General features: G+C 45.2%; 1 protein-coding gene across 1 annotated transcript; it reads right to left on the bottom strand.

The window, feature by feature from the left end:
* Positions 1 to 15,467: 15,467 nt before the first annotated feature.
* LOC149826796 (phosphoserine aminotransferase 1, chloroplastic-like) lies at positions 15,468 to 16,949 on the bottom strand. The gene has a single exon (XM_090020133.1). It carries the CDS (start codon positions 16,790 to 16,792, stop codon positions 15,686 to 15,688), a length of 1,107 nt encoding a protein of 368 aa, XP_089876259.1. The 5' UTR covers positions 16,793 to 16,949; the 3' UTR covers positions 15,468 to 15,685.
* Positions 16,950 to 17,292: the final 343 nt, after the last annotated feature.

Genomic DNA, 17,292 nt, shown 5'->3' with positions numbered 1-17,292 from the left:
ACAATCATAAGTTAAATACTTCTTCAGATAAGCAGGTATGTACAATAACTATTCTATCTTAGAAGTCTTATATGTTATTTCATTCATCCAAAATCCTCGTGCGACTTTCCCCTACCTCGGGATGTCATGCAACTACGTGCGTCTACGAGTGTAGATGATACGAGGCTTAGGCCACGGAGCCAGAGCGGGGTTCGATGCGAAGTCTGCAAAAATGTGAGTAATCAGCGCTACACTATTTATCATGCGGATGAAATAAAAAGTCAGGCAGGGCATCTCCCTCGGCCTGTAGATCGAAAAAGAGAGAGGTAGCAGGGGTGTGCCCCTGTTTGCCGAAATCAGAAAAGCGACAGGAGGCGAGCCTTTGCCTGCCGACAACAGTGGGGCGACAGGGGATGAGCCCCTGTCGAAAACAGCTAGGCGACAGGGGGCAGCCCCTACCGACAGCAACGAGGCGACAGGGGGGGCCAGCCCCTGCCGACATCAGCGAAGCGGCAGGGGGCCAGCCCCTGCCGACAGCAACGAAGAGGCAGGGGGGCAGCCCTTGCCGACAGCAACGAAGCGGCAGGGGGCCAGCCTCTGCCGACAACAACGAGACGCCAGGGGGCCAGCCCCTGCCGACAACAGCGAGGCGGCAGGGGCTGAGCCCCTGCCGATAGCAACGGGACAATAGGGGTGCCAGCCCCTGCGCACAGCCGAGAGGCGGCAGGGGCCAACCCCTGCCGACAGAGAGAGACAAAGATCGGGACGGGGTGACAGCGGGCAAGCCCCTGCATGGGCAGCAGGCGGATATCCTCTGCCTTCCCAGAAACCAAGAGGCGGCAAGGGGCGAGCCCCTGGCTGCCCAGCAAAACAAAGGACGACAGGGGCATCGCCCCTGTCAACCAAGATAGGAAGGCAGCAGGGGTATTACCCCTGCGTGCCAAAACCCTAGAGGCAGCGGGAGGCAGCGGGGGGTATTACCCATGCCTGCCAAAACCCAAAGCCCGGATCCGATACAAATTTTTTTTTTAAACTTTGGGTTTTACATCCTACCCCTCTTAAAAGAATTTCGTCCGCGAAATATTTATTGCCTTGTAGAATCAAAATACAGGTCAGGATATTTTTCCCTGATATCGCTTTCAGGTTCCCAAGTACATTCGTCAATTCCATGATGTTGCCACCAAACCATTACAAAAGAAATGGTTTTTGATCTTAGCACTTGGTTACGACGATCGACGATCTCCACTGGTCTTTCTTCGAATAACAAGTCCCCTCTAATGTCCACATCATTATAATGAATGATGGGTGATGGATCGTGAACGTACTTCTGCAACATGGATACGTGAAAAACGTTATGGATCTGAGCATACTGAGGAGGTAACGCCACGCGATAAGCTGTTTCTCCAATTTGCTCCAAGATTTCGAACGGTCCGACGTATCTAGGACTTAGCTTTACCTTCTTTCCGAACCGAAATACGCTCTTCGTTGGGGATACCTTAACAAAAACCATCTCACCAATTTCGAAGGTAAGCTCTCGTCGGCGTCTATCTGCATAGCTTTTCTGCCGACTCTGAGCGGTACAGAGTCGTTCTTGAATCATTTGCACTTGTTGAGTATAGTGTTGCAAAACTATAGGTGTCTTCAATCTTCGTTCGCCAATCTCGTCCCAGTAAACAGGTGATCGGCACGACCTCCCATACAAAGCTTTGTATGGGGCCATCCCGATGCTCGCATGGTAGTTGTTGTTATAGGCAAATTCCGCCAGACTGATGTGGGAATCCCACTCTCTCTTCCAGTCTATCATACGAGCTCGAAGCATGTCTTCCAAGGTCTGAATCGTACGTTCCGACTGCCCGTCAGTCTGAGGGTGAAACACAGTACTGAACTTCAACTTTCTGCCCAAAGCCAGCTGAAGTTGTCCCCAAAACCTTGAAGTGAATCTAGGATCACGATCGAAGATAATCGAGACTGGAACACCGTGCAATCTCATAATCTCTCTAACATAGAGATCGATGAGACTATCCAACGATTGGTTGAGACGGATAGGTAGGAAGTGAGTAGACTTTGTGAGTCTATCGACAATCACCCAAATCGCGTCATGCTTCCTCCGCGTCCTCGGTAAGCCGACTATGAAGTCCATGGTAACATCTTCTCACTTCCATAGAGGGATCTCTATCTGCTGCATGACCCTACCGGGTCTCTAGTGCTCGATCTTGATTTGTTGACATATTAAACACTTTGAGACATACTCAGCCACGTCTCGCTTCATACCGTTCCACCAATAACTGCGTTGTAGGTCCTTGAACATCTTCGTGCTGCTAGGGTGAATGGTGTATCTAGACTTGTGGGCTTCCGCAAGAATTTCATCTCGTAAGATCGGGTCATAAGGAACCCAAAGGCGCTCCTTTAACTATATACTTTCATCCTCCTTCAGACGAAAAGGTGTACCTGTCAGTATCGCTTGAGCCTTCAACTTCTCGTAGCGTGCATCCGTTTTCTGCCCATTGATGATCCTGACTAGTAGCTCAGGTTGAGCAACAAGGTGTGATAAACCGATTGAACCTTGAGTGATTGCGAAAGATTCCCAAGAGGCTAGGTCTTCAACCAACCTCCATCCAGCAAATAAAGCATTAATCGAAACTTCCGGTGCTTTGCGGCTAAGGGTGTCAGCCACGACGTTCGCCTTTCCTGGGTGGTAGGAGAGGGTGAAGTCGTAATCCTTGAGGAATTCTAGCCAACGCCGCTGCCTCATGTTCAATTCTTTCTGCGAAAATAGATACTTAAGGCTCTTATGATCGGTGAATGCTTCAAATTGCTCCCCATACAAGCAGTGTCACCATATCTTTAGTGCGAACACCACCGCAGCTAACTCTAAATCATGAGTTGGGTAGTTCTTCTCGTGAATTTTAAGTTGTCGAGAGGCGTAAGCGATCACTTTCTCATTCTGCATTAGCACGACCCCTAGGCCTGACCCAGATGCATCAGTATAAATCACAAATCCGCCTTTACCAGAAGGTAAGGTCAAAATAAGAGCACTGGTAAGTCGCTCCTTCAATAACTGAAAACTCGCCTCGCACTTCTCGTCCCATAAGAATCTAGTTTCTTTCTTTAGCAACTTCGTCAGGGGTAACGCAATTTTTGAAAAATCTTGAATGAATCTTCTGTAGTAACCCGCTAGTCCAAGAAAACTCCTGATATCACATGCGTTCTTTGGTTGTTGCCAACTGAGTACAGCCTCAACCTTTGCTTGGTCCACAGACACACCTTCCTTAGAAATAACGTGTCCCAGAAACATGACTTCCTCGAGCCAGAATTCACATTTAGAGAACTTGGCATACAAACGTTCCTTTTGCAGGGTCTCCAACACGATGGTTAGGTGTTCCCGATGTTGCTCTCGACTTTCTGAGTACACCAAGATGTCGTCAATGAACACGATCATGAAGGTCTCCAAAAATGACTTGAACACCCTATTCATTAAGTCCATAAAAGTTGTTGGGGCATTGGTCAGTCCGAACGACATGATTGTGAACTCGTAATGTTCGTATCTCGTCCGAAAAGCAGTCTTAGGGATATCATCATTCCTGATTCCGAGTTGATGGTATCCAGACCTAAGGTCGATTTTCGAGAAAACTTTGGCCTTCTGCAACTGATCGAACAAGTCTTTGATACGCGACAACGGGTACTTGTTTTTTATCGTGGCCTGGTTGAGCATTCGATAGTCGATGCACAGACGCAAGGTCCCGTCCTTCTTCTTCACAAAAAGCACAGGAGCTCCCCAAGGAGAAATGCTGGGGCGAATGAATCCCTGATCCAACAACTCCTGCAACTGCTTCTTCAGCTCCGCTGGCGCCATCCTGTAGGGTGCTTTGGAGATTGGCGTTGTACCTGGTAGCAATTCAATATTGAATTCTACCTCATGAGACGGTGGAAGTCCCGACAGCTCTTTAGGAAAAATGTTGGGATAATCACGAACATCCAGCTCACCGATGAGAATAGGCATTTGATCTGATTGGATAATACTAACCAAAAAGGCAATGCATCCCTTCCGCAAGAAGTTATGTGCCTTAAGCACCGAGATTATCCGGCCTTCTTGTACAGGTCTGAGAATTCTGAATTTTACTCTCGGAGAACTTGGAGGTGATAAAACGATCTTGCCATCCTGGCAAAATATCTTGGCATGATATTTGTGCAACCAATCCATGCTTAGGATGATGTCAAATTCTGTCATCTCAAGCAAGATAGCACAAGCAGGCAAGTGCCGCTCTGCTACAACTACGTCCAATTCAGGTATGTAAGTGGTGCAAATTGTGTTCTTCCCAACGGGGTTATACACGTCTAAAGTGTTGTCAAGTGGTTTTACAGTTATATGCAATTGTTTTACGAATTTTTCTGAAACAAACGAGTGTGTAGCACCACAATCAAAGAGTGCAAAAGTTGCTTGACCAGCAACAAGAATGGTACATTGAACGAGATCCCCTTTTGTCAATTGATCGACCGTGGCTGCATAAACTCGACCCGGCTCCCTGACACTACTTGGTTGTGCTCGTTGTTGCTGCTGATGAGGTGGTCGAGGAGGCAGAGATACGTTGCTGGTTCGCTTGAGGTCGTCTGCTGCTTTCTTTCGGCAGTCGCGTATGAAATGACCCATCTTGTCACAGTACAGGCATTTGCCAGTGTCCCGCGGACAAGATTGTCCTACGTGAGACCTCTTGCACTTGGGGCAGTTATCTCCAGACGGTTGTCTGGGCGGTGGATGGCCCTGCTGTCGTTGGCGCTTTGCCGGAGGGAACTGTTTCTTCCCTCCCTCAGTCTTCGCGGGTAGTGGTGGCCGCTGCCCTAGGCCGCCAGAATAGGTCCTCTTTTGATCACCACCTGTCACAGGTGGCTTTTTCGCCTGAACACTCTTTGAACGCTCCCAATCTTCGTTCAGTAGGGTGGCTGCTGCTACAGCCGCAGAAAAAGTCGCGGGCATGCTGGTGAGAACCCCATGCCTGAGTCCTTCCTTCAGTCCGTGAATGAACTTCCCAGCCCGCTCATGATCATCCTCGAATAGGTGAGGACAATAGCGCTCCAACTGTTGAAATTTGACAACATATTCGTTCAAACTTAAGTTGCCTTGGCACAACTCCAAAAATTCCACCTTCTTTTCCCTCGCATGAGGAGGAAAGTAGTTTTCGAGAAAAACCCTCCGAAAGGTCTCCCAAGGAATCACCTCTGCACCTGAGAACTGCACCTCCCGGGTAGTGTCCCACCACTCGAGAGCGTCGTCCTTCAATTGAAAGGACCCGAACATCGTCTTCTTATCATCAGGAACAAACAATACTTTGAACACTCGTTCCACCTCTTTGACCCAACTCTCCGCCAAGTCAGGGTCAACCTTGCTAGAGAAGGTAGGAGGGTCAAGCTTCAGAAATTTTTCATATGTTGCGGTTGGTGTGTTCCCCACAAGAGAACCCGGATACTGCTGGGGCGACCCTGGCTACAAATCGCCTCTGCCAAGTAGTTGAGGGTATCCATCATGAATCTCCTCTGCTCACACAACTCATCAACCATGTTGTTGCTTGAGTTCCCCATCATCCTTAAAAAGCAACCAAGGTTAAGAGTTAAAATACCGAAGAAGCACAAGAAGACCTAAGTATAGGAGCAAAGGCAAAAATATAGATCTTTATTACGAAAGTCATTTATTTTGAATCCAGCATTGTTGGTACATAAGCAAAGTTCTATTCTTGTAATGATAGATGAGTTCACAGACTCCAACAAAACTTGGTAGGTTCTACCTCCCCTTAGGGACTGCTAGAACCTAAGATATTCTCTTCTATTGCCTGTGCGCTTGAATCTGCGCTTAGGGGTGAAGGGAGGTGGCTCCCTGTAGGAGGTCTCCTGTCCGCAGAGAGGCGTCGTCGGAGTATATTCCGGTGAGCCAAGGCTATAACTTGAAGAATCCATCGCAGGCGTATATGTGGGTGATACACCGCCCACTGGGTCTGCTGGAGGTGGCGGTTGCTCGCCTACAGTCGAAATTGCAATCCTGCCATCATGCTCGGCCTTGCGGAGGCAAGCATCCATGGTGTGCCCTGATTCTCCACAGAATACGCACTCCTCTGCTAACTCAGGGGGAACAAAATCTCCCGATGACTCTTGTGGTGTCTGATGGTGCACACGAACGTGTGAAGGCGCGAACCCACCTTCTCGAGCATACACCTCAGCCCACGTTGCTGCCAAGGGTATTTGGTAGGCGATCGGTAGTGGGAAACCCTGATCATCCGTAAAAATGGGTAGAGGGGCGGTTCACCCAATAACCAGCCCCGAACATTCTATGTCCACCCTTCTCCCTTACAGAACGGCCACGCACCCTACGCTTGCCCCTACCGCGACTACCACTAGAATCAGCAAACCGATCCTTCTATCCGACGGTACTATGAATAAAAACAAGAATATAATTTAGTCTAAATATGTTATAAAATATCAAAGACTTACAGCGCGATGGGATGCTCAATAGTCAAGATTCACCTCTTTCTGATCTGGCTCTGATACCAAGTTGTAACGCCCCAAAATTTCGACTTGTGATTTCAAAAACATTATCGAAAAACCTTTCAAAGATTTAAAGTTTTTACTTTTAAAAATGACAGCGAAAGACATTTAGAAAGGAGCACAAGTCAACAATCCTGGGTACGTTAGCCGAAAAACCATCACTCACATGAACAACAACTTAAAGGAATTAAGGAAATAAGGCAATAGATTAAAAATCTGCAGTTTATTACAAAATGAGTGTTTTCCCAAAATTCAATCATCTAAAGAAAAACTCAAAAAGACTCAGAGTCAAGCCGCCAGCAGAAAGAAGATAAAAATATTGAGCCATATTGCACCACGCCATCGGCTGCCTGTGAAGTCCTACTCCTTACCTGCCCATGAAATGAGTCAGTTTCATAATAAACCAGTAGGTGCACGAATAGATAAGTAGAATGAAAATAAGCAGGACATTCATGAGATAACCAATTATTATATTAAAACAATCAATGCAATTATAATCTATTCTAACAAGTGTAATATGTGTAAAGAGCTATTGTTTGAAACATTTCAAGTAGTGTAAGTCTCGATCATCTACAACTATTCAAAAAGATATTCTTGAAGTTCTGATATTAATTGGCCTGTGGGTACGCACAGACGCGAAACGTAGAAACAGTCGAGACCGATCCGGGGGTATATTATGTCAGGTGTTTTCATTAACCCGGATGGCTGACTGAGTCCGCTTCTAAGGGGACGGTCAGTGACCAAAAGAGTAAATCCCCAAAGGCATTCGTGGCCCATGGATGCATCCAACTTCTGCAGAAGTACCTGTGAGTTACCACCTAGGATAATTTTTGGTAATCTCAATTTCCCTAAGTCCGATGACTGGGTAAGCCGAGTCTTTTGCCCGTGGGGTGGTTGTTAACAACCTGTCCATCGGAGTTTTTGTACCATCCATCCTCTCCCTTGATGAACCGTGAAGGTCGAATGGGTACAACGGGTTTCTTAACCGCCGCCCCATCGTACATGCTCTGGTCTATTAGACTCACTCGAGCATCTTGCCTGTGAAGGCGAGTTGTCACCATTTATGTGATCTCAACATTGTGTTAAATGCACACATCGAGGTTGCTACAATCTCATCATCCAACCAACGTAACACACATGGGACGTACTTGTCCAAAAGTACGATCATACCTTCCTAGAGGTATGACTACGATAAGAGGGTAACAATTAATGTTTTACGATTCTTTTGGTTCATACATGGCATGTATTGCTCTTTGAGCAATTGGCCTGTGGAGGCCGACATTATCTCATCTATATCAATAAAGTGTTCATTTCTCACTTCAAGGTACTCCATGACCTCTCGTAAAATTTATACTGTACTTGTCTTAAGGTTCGGTTACAATAGCTATTGCAGTGGGTTTCTCTCCAGAAATGAGTCTATTCACAAAGTTCACATTAAGTATGCAATTTCAAAAGAATAAGCATGAGGAAACGCAGAACAGACAATCACAAGTTAAGTAATCCTACCGGTAAGCATGTATGCCAATTAAACTATTCGATTCTCGCTAAAATGAGTCTACCCATAGAGTTAACATTTAAGTATGCAATTTCAAAAGGATAAGAACGAGAAAAACACTGACCAGACAATCATAAGTTAAATACTTCTTCAGATAAGCAGGTATGTACAATAACTATTCTATCTTAGAAGTCTTATATGTTATTTCATTCATCCAAAATCCTCGTGCGACTTTCCCCTACCTCGGGATGTTGTGCAGCTACGTGCGTCTACGGGTGTAGATAATACAAGGCTCAGGCCGCGGAGCCAGAGCGGGGTTTGATGCGAAGTCTGCAAAAGTGTGAGTAATCAGCGCTACACTATTTATCATGCGGATGAAATAGAAAGTCAGGCAGAGCATCTTCCTCGGCCTGTCGATCGAAAAAGAGAGAGGCAGCAGGGGTGTGCCCCTGTTTGCCGAAATCAGAAAAGCGACAAGGGGCGAGCCCCTGCCTGCCGACAGCAGCGGGGCGACAGGGGATGAGCCCCTGTCGAAAACAGCTAGGCGGCAGGGGCCAGCCTCTGCCGATAACAACGAGGTGACAGGGGGGGGGAGCCCCTGCCGACATCAGCGAAGCGGCAGGGAGCCAGCCCCTGCCGACAGCAACGAAGCGGCAGGGGGCCAACCCCTGCCGACCGCAGCGAAGCGGCAGGGGGCCAGCCCCTGCCGACAGCAACGGGACAGCAGGGGGGCCTGCCCCTGCCGACAGCAACAAGGTGGCAGGGGCCAACCCCTACCGACAGAGAGAGACAGAGATCAGGACGGGGGTGACAGGGGGCAAGCCCCTGCGTGCCGAGAACCAAGGAGCAGCAGGGGGATATCCCTTGCCTTCCCAGAAACCAAGAGGCGGCAAGGGGCGAGCCCCTGCCTGCCCAGCAAAACAAAGGACGACAGGGGCATCACCCCTGCCAGCCAAGATAGGAAGGCAGCAGGGGTATTACCCCTGCGTGCCAAAACCCTAGAGGCAGCGGGGGGGGGGGGCGAGCCCCTGCGTGCCGGGAAACAAGAAGCGGCAGGGGCACTGGCCCTGCCTACCAGAGTTCGGGAGGTGGCAGGGGGACTAACCTCTGCCAGAGAGAGAGAGGCAGGGGCGACAGGAGCCACCAACCTCCTGCCAACCCCTTCGTAGGCCATAGAGGAGAGGGGGGGAAGAGAGAGAAGAAGAGGGAAGATTAGAGGGTGGGCACGGCAGGGGCCATCGGCCTCCTGTCGTGCCTTCCGGCGAGATGACAGAGAGAGGGGCGAAGAGGGAGGAGAGGGTGGAGATGGCGCACCAGGGAGGAGATCGACGTCGGTGGCCGGCGTCGGCGTGGGGCGCAGCGACGGCGGCGCTGGTGGCCTGCGCAGGGAAGGAGGAGGTCGGTGCGATGGGGGTGAAGGGTTGTGTGCCTCCCCTTGCCTTCCTGCAGTGCTTTTAAAGGCCTTAGGCGGGGCGATGAATGGGGAAACCCCGAGGGTTTCCCTTATCCTCTTGAAATCGCAGGAGGTGGGGGGGGGGGTGCGCTTGGGAAGAGGATTTAAAATCCTCTTCCTGAGTCGGGTTAATAAAACCCTACCGATGACGGGCTCGGGTCGGGTCCGGACCCGACCCGGCCCCGGTCCGATACAATTATGTTTTTTTTTTAACTTTGGGTTTTACACTATGACTTTCCTATTTTGAGTCAGAATCGGAAACCCCTCTAGGGTTCTCATTTTTGTATTTCAACCGGAATAGAAGCATACTCTACATACTGGAACATGTGCGATTGTGCCTTTTCTGTCTCTCGTATGCTATTTTTCAGTCACATGCACTTAAAATTAAGGAAAATAGAAAATATAACATAGATAGATCAGGACGTTAGCTTTCCAACACCACCAAAATCACCTTGATTTGATTAGCAGTCGGGGAGAAATGTTCTCTTGAAGATAGACTGTTCGGTTGTTTGAGTTTGCATAACATGCTTCTATTCCAGTTTTGGATCTAAAAAATGGGAACCTTAGGGGCGTTTGCAGCTATGAGTCAAAACAGGAATATTATAAGCACATGTATCAGCTTTCTAATGACTATGAAAATGCAGGTTTTTAACATCGGAGTGGAGAGATACAAACCCGAGAATAGAGACTGTTCTGCAAAAAAATATATATGTGATTTTCACATATATTTTTTGAGATTTTCTCTTAAATATATGAGGAGTTTCTCCTATATATGTGATTTTCCTTCTAAACATGTGATTTTTCTCCTAAACATGTGATTTTCATATATATTTTTTGTAATTTCATCTTAAATATATGTGAAGTTTCTCCTGATTTTCCTCCTAAACATGTGGTTTTTACATATATTTTTTGTGATTTTCTCTTAAATATATGCAACATTTCTCCTATATATGTGATTTTTTTAAACATGCAATTTTCGAATATATTTTCGGCACTCCTATTTATGCGATTTTCTCTTAAATATATACGGTTTTCTCCTAAATATATGCAGAGTTTCTCCTATATATGTGATTTTTCGTTCATGAAAATCATATATATTTAAGAGAAAAATCATATATTTTGGAGAAAATTGCATATAAAAGAGAAAATTCACATATATTTAGGAGAAAAATCTCATATATTGGATAAAGTCACATATATTTACGAAGAAATAACATGTTATGGAGAAATATCACATATATACGAGGAAATCACATATATAGGAGAAACTCTGCATATATTTAAGAGGAAATCACAGAAATATATATTGCAAAGTCGCATATATATTTTCTGCAGAACAATCTCTGTTCTCAGGTTTGTATGTCTTTGCTTCGACGTAAAAAGCCTCGTTTTTATAGTTGTTGGAAAGTTGAGACATAGGCCTATAACTTTTCTGTTTTGAGTCAGAGTTGAAAACCCCCCTTGGGTTCCCGTTGTTTAGCTCCAAAATCAGAATAGAAGCATGTTCTGTAGACTGAAACAACCGAACAGTTTATCTTCTAGTTGACATTTTTTTCAAACTGCTCATCAGATCAAAGTGATTTTGGTGGCGTTAGAAAGCTAATATCTTGATCTATCTCTGTTCTTTTTCTTGATTTTCAACGCATGTGACTGAAAAATAGCATAGAGCAGACATGAAAGGCGTAGTGTCTTTTGTTCTAGTCTGTAGAGCATGCTTCTATTCTGGTTTTGAAATGCATAAACGGAGACCCTAAAAGGGTTTTGGTTCTGACTCAAAACAAGAAAGTTACATGCCTATGTCTCAGCTTTTCAACGACTGTAAAAATATAAGTTTTTGACGTCGGATCAGAGAGATGCAAATCTGAGAACATAGACTATTTTGCAAAAAAGTCACATATTTAAGAGAAAATTCACATATATTTAGGAAATCTTATGTGCGAAGGATTAAAATGTTTTTTTAAAACCAGATATTTGCGTTTTTGGACATGAGGAGAATAGTGAAAATTGTAGGGCACTTCAGGAAACACATCATATTTGTTATATAGTGCGATCATTTTTCGTAGAAAAATAAAACTTGACATAACATACCTGCATAAAATTTAATTCTTCACCTAAGTCTAAGTATTGCATGTACATTAGGACAGTCATACAGTACAGTCATTTTTCGTAAAAAATATCTAAATGGTCAACTAGTATTCGCCCCCAAATCATATCCATAAAGATAGATATGGACTTAAGGGCATGTTCGATGATTCATCCCATGTATCGCAAGGGACAAAATAGACGTCGAGAACCATTTTTGTAACAAATATTGGATGCGGTGGATGGTGTTCCGTGCATCCGCCGCGTCCATCAACTTACGATATTTTTTTATCCCCCTCCCTCCCCCCTCTCTTACAAAAAGAAAAGGAACAGAGGAAACGAAAAAAAATGCATCAACGGGTGCACCGTGCTCTCTCGTTTCAAGTTTAGAGCTCCTTCTCACTCTCCCTCTCAGTGTGATTCCCCTGCCGCATCACCTCCCGTGCCTTCGCCTCCTCGTCTTGGCTCCCCATTGACACCCAACTTCATGATCATCCTAAAGTAGGCATCCGTGGAATGTCAATAATTCCTCTGTACAGAAGCCCATCTGAACAACCTCAAAGCTAAAAACGGGTTGCTAATGGAGTCCAAAACTCCATCAATATTTGTGGGTACCATCTTACCCTTGAGAGAGCGAATCACAACATCAAATTCCGATGAATTCGCTAACTTGGGAGCTTTTCGTGGACTAAAACCGAGATGGGTATTGCGAGAAATTGAAGAGATGAATTCAGTCTGAATGATGCTAAGAAATACCTCTTGGGGATGAAAGGCAGTAGCCTCACCTTCATCGAAGGGTCCCCACCGTATCCACAGACACCGTCAAAAGCAAAACGATAAGAGACTCTCAAAACCCCAAAGGAAAACTAGAATGATGGGAAGGAAATAGGAAATGGTCCTGACCTCAATAGTTTTGAAGGAATTCCTGTGTATGTGTGTGTGTGTGTGTGAGAGAGAGAGAGAGAGAGAGATTTTAAACTCCTAGAGAAGAAACCCTCCCTCGTTGCCAAACTACCAAAATACACAACCATTGAAAAAGTTTTGTATAAAATTACCTCTCATCGTCGAGGATGTTCATGCTGCTCGGCGGCTGCCGGGTGCTTCACCGGAGTTTTGTCGTGTACGGAATCGGCCGGAATTATCCATATCCAAGTTGTCCTCACATCGTCATCAAACAACAGACATTTGGAACATAACATCTAAATACGGTCCAAACAAACGATGGACTTGGAACAGTTGTTAAGGAATGAACGGAACCAATGTTCTGTTCCGTCTTTTTTGTTCATTTCATCCAACCTTGGACAAGCCATCAAACATAGCCTAAAAGTACAAAGTCAAACAATATCAAGTTGATCTGACTCATGATGGGTTTAAGTTGTGACTTTTTATGGATATCCGACTCAATCGAGTATTTTGTGCATACAACTAACCAAAGTACACACTCTACAGAGCTACTTAAGCTTTATAGATCCGGTTTGAGCACCCATTTAGCTTGGCTAGGTTTAAAACTAACCCAGTTATCCATTACTAGCTTGATTAGGCGTGAGCCTTTGGGGTTGATCACCTCATCATTGGCGTCTATTTGGTCTTTGAAAATCTGTGTAGGAGGGAGTTGGAATTTGAAGAATTGAAAAGGTGCCCGGTGTGCCTGTTTAGAAGGCATTGTGAAGAATTTGGAAACTAAAAGGTGTTGAAGAGGGGTTTGGCCTTGATCTTCCTGTGGATGTCGGAATCACGCAGAAGGCATTGCATAGAAAACACCACAAAGCTCTTGCAGGGAGACTCCAATTTAATCTGTGCCGTTTCATGTTTACCTTCTTTTACTGATTACACAAGAATGGCGTGTCATGTGTCCTTGACGTGTCCTTGCGATACAGCCACAAAGCTTCTTACAGCAGAAACAGAAGGTGTCCCTGGGGAAATGAAGTCACTTTCTGCAAAAAAAAAAAGTAGCTCCCATGTTAACAAATGCTGCTCTCGCAACAAGGACTTGAACTCACTTCATTGCCCCCAGGCCCATCCAAATCCTTCCAATGCCTCCTCTCAATAGAGTGAAAGGAATTTCCTACCCCATCCTTTACCTTTGATCATGACAGCTAATTCTGTAGCTGCACCGATAATTAAGGCGGCTGAATTAGAAACTGTCAATATACTTTCACCCTATTCACAAATCCTTGTTAAGTGCCTGTCCACCAAAGCTTTTTCCTTCTTTTTTCAAACTAGAACATCAAATCCTCCACGTTTCCATCCAAATCAAGAAAGGACGGTGTGAAAACATGCAAAAAAAAAAACAGTAGTAGCAAGTCCAATTGCTGTAGGTGAGAATTCAGGACAAGTCCAAGCATGATGTGGAGAAAAAGATCAGCAGAAGTCTTCACACCCACATTGAATATAATGCATTTGATGGGAAGGGTTGGAAGTAATATAAACCACGTATATGAATACAGCATAAACATGCATGGAGGACCAAGGACAGGCTGAAAAACTTGTTAGTTATTACCATAAACAGGTCTGCATATTCACAAAATTGAACAATATATTTTTTCAAGATCATAACTGAAAAACCCATGGTGCAATGAAAACTGAGGCTATCAACAAACCAAACAAATCAGCAACTGCTCTGAACTCCCAAAAGAGCATGCCAGGCAAGTGAATTCAAGAGCATTTCATAGACCTTTTACAAGCAGTTTTTATGGCTACGGAGTTTCAAATCCTTTGTCACTTTGTCGATAAAATATGGAAGTCAGGTTTTTTGGCAGATTCCATTGAGAAAGGCACATAATTCTCCCTGCTTAAAATCGGCAAAAATGACTCCAAAATTGATTTAAATTAACAAGATCTTTCATCTGCCGATCATACATCACAAATACTCTTACTAAGATCATAGCATGTTTATGACAAGTCAGTTCTTGACCTGACCGATGGTAGATATGCATTAAAAGTCAGTTCTTAAGGGTCCTACAGAATGATGCATAGCCTTGAAAAAAATCCAACTCACATCCAATGGAGCTCATAAAGAACAAGATTTACCAACTCATTCAGTAAAACAATCACAGTAGATATGAAACATAGACGATTTATTCTCAGCACAAAATAATGAAAATTCTCAACCTAAAAGAGATTTCCTGTTTCACTATATACAACTTCACAAATACCAAAACATGGTTATTTTTTTTATGGTGAGGAACCCTTGCCAAAGCAAGGAAAACCCCAGGTGGGGCCCCACGACCACCCTGCCTTACATGGCCTACCTCTGAAAGCTACCGACACACCGTGCACCAGTGGGGTTTGATCGGGTGCCTTCATCTCATACCGAATCATGGTTATTGGAAGCCTATTTAAAACCTCCAGGTCTGCTTCCTCAGAATCTCGCTTCGGAAGCATGAAGCTACAAACTTACAAGGTTAATGAGAAATTCAGATCATATAAATGAAAAAATGGTTATTCTTGTATAAAAATGAACTTCCTTGAGACCGGAAGTGCATTTTCATGCTAACGGAATTGCACATTCCTTCTTAAAATTTATTTTTTTATCATAAAATGGGCAATATTGATAAAAAGGCTTGGCGAAAAAGAAAGAAAAAAAAACAAGTTTTAACAACCTTTTTATGTCATCCTCTATTCGTTCCCACTGTTGCTTCTTACTCGCTTTCCCTTATGGTTTGCAACTGTTTCGCGTTTCTAACATCCCAGTATATATTTTTCTTAATCAATCGCTTTACACTTCCAGCGTGCACAGTTTACTCTGATAACTGTGCACCAAGCAGTGAACAGAGCAAGACCAAAACAAGAAAAAAGAAAAGAAAGAAAGAGAGAGAACAGCAAAAAATACAGAACCAATTATATACATACAAAAGGTGCACAAATTCTCATCCTTTTAGCTGAAAAGCATTAAACCCATCTTTCATTCATTCACATATTCGGTTATAACAAGCAAGAAAGAGAAGTTTATTCCAACAGTCACTCTGGTTACATACTATTCAAAAGAGAAAAACAGAGACATATATAAGTGAAAACTAGATATTCAATCAACTTAGCGATTAAACAAGATATTTAATCGCCTTTGGCACTTCTCCTCTCAACAAAACAGAAGAATTTGCAGAGAAACAAAACCACGAATCCCTCCCCTCCATGCTCCATCACATTCAAGATTGCTTGGCCTGAAAATCCTTCATAAACGCGACCAATTTCTGGACTCCTTCCAACGGCATTGCGTTATAGATCGAAGCACGCATACCGCCAACCGATCTGTGCCCCTTGAGCTGCACCATGCCTTGTGCAGCTGCCTCCTTGATGAATCCGGTCTCGAGCTCCGACTTCTCGAGCGTAAACGGAACATTCATCAGAGATCGCACCGATTTCTCGACCGGGCACCTATAGAACCCGCCGCTCTCATCGATCGTTTCGTAGAGGATCCTCGCCTTCTCCGAATTCTTCCTCTCGATCTCCTCCAAACCTCCCTGGTTCAACAGATCTTCGAAAACCAGCCCGCAAATGTAGATCGCGAAACAGGGCGGGGTGTTGTACAGAGACTTGTTCTCTGCGTGGATCTTGTAATCGAGCATCACGGGAGTCACCGGCTGAGCGTTGCCGATGAGATCCTTCCGAACAATGACGATGGTCACCCCCGAAGGGCCTACATTCTTCTGCGCCCCGGCGTAGATCAAGCCGAATTTCGACACATCCACCGGCTTCGAGCAGAAATTAGACGACATATCGGCCACCAAGACGCAATCTTTGCCGACGGGCGTTGGGTAATCCTTGAATTCGACTCCATGGATGGTCTCATTGGCGCAGATATGCAGGTATTTCGCATTTCGGTCCTGCTTGAACTCGCCGAAATCGGGAATTCTCGTGAATTTCTCCGATTTCCCGGACCAGGAGAGGTTGGGTTTGCAGAACTTTTGAGCTTCCTTGAAGGCCTTGTCACTCCATGAACCGGTGACCACGTAATCGACGGGGTCGTCGGGCTTGCAGAAGTTGAGGGGGAGGGCGGCGAACTGGGTGGTGGCGCCACCCTGGAGGAAGAGGACCTCGTAGTCGGTGGGGACGCCGAGGAGCTGCCGGAGGTCAGCCTCGGCCTTCTGGATGACGGAGAGGAACTCCTTGCTCCGGTGGCTCATCTCCATGATGCTCATGCCAGAGCCGCCCCAGTTGGCGAGCTCCGCCTGCGCCTTCTTGAGGACGCTGAGGGGGAGGGTGGCCGGACCGGCGGCGAAGTTGAAGACTCGGTCGTCTGATGACGTTGCCATTGTTCTGTGAGGGGAAAGGGGTAGCAGGAGTGGCGGGTGGAGAGCAACAGGGAAAGCAAAGAAAGGTTTCAGAACATATTACGGTGTGAGAGGGGAAGGTTGGCTGCCTTTAAAAAGACAGGGGAAGGTTGGTTTCTTGTGACTTGTGATGATTCATATGGGAGGTTGTGTCATTGGGTTATGCACAGAAGAAGCACATGACCGACTTAGAGGGGTCAGTGGCCTATTGTTTTCTTCAGTCACCCCTCAGAAAAAAACTCTCTCCACCAATTTGATTATTTAAATCGGTGAAAAGTGAAAACAAATTTATTCTGAAATCTAGTGGTAAAAAAGAATCCCCATCTGTTTTTACATTTGAAGAGTAATGCTACGGTGTTACAGGAGCACCTGGTACCTACTAAATCAGACTACGATCACGTTTTTTACACAGAAATTTATATATGAAAGAGATGCTTGCTATATTAAAACTATTTCTTCCTTGTTGGTGGAAAAATTTCATA

This window comes from Nuphar pumila, chromosome 10, assembly GCF_984573655.1.
Source record: "Nuphar pumila chromosome 10, dmNupPumi1.hap1.1, whole genome shotgun sequence".
NCBI lineage: Eukaryota > Viridiplantae > Streptophyta > Magnoliopsida > Nymphaeales > Nymphaeaceae > Nuphar > Nuphar pumila.
The sequence above is the reverse complement of the archived record's forward strand: the minus strand, read 5'-3'. Positions and strand labels throughout refer to the sequence as shown.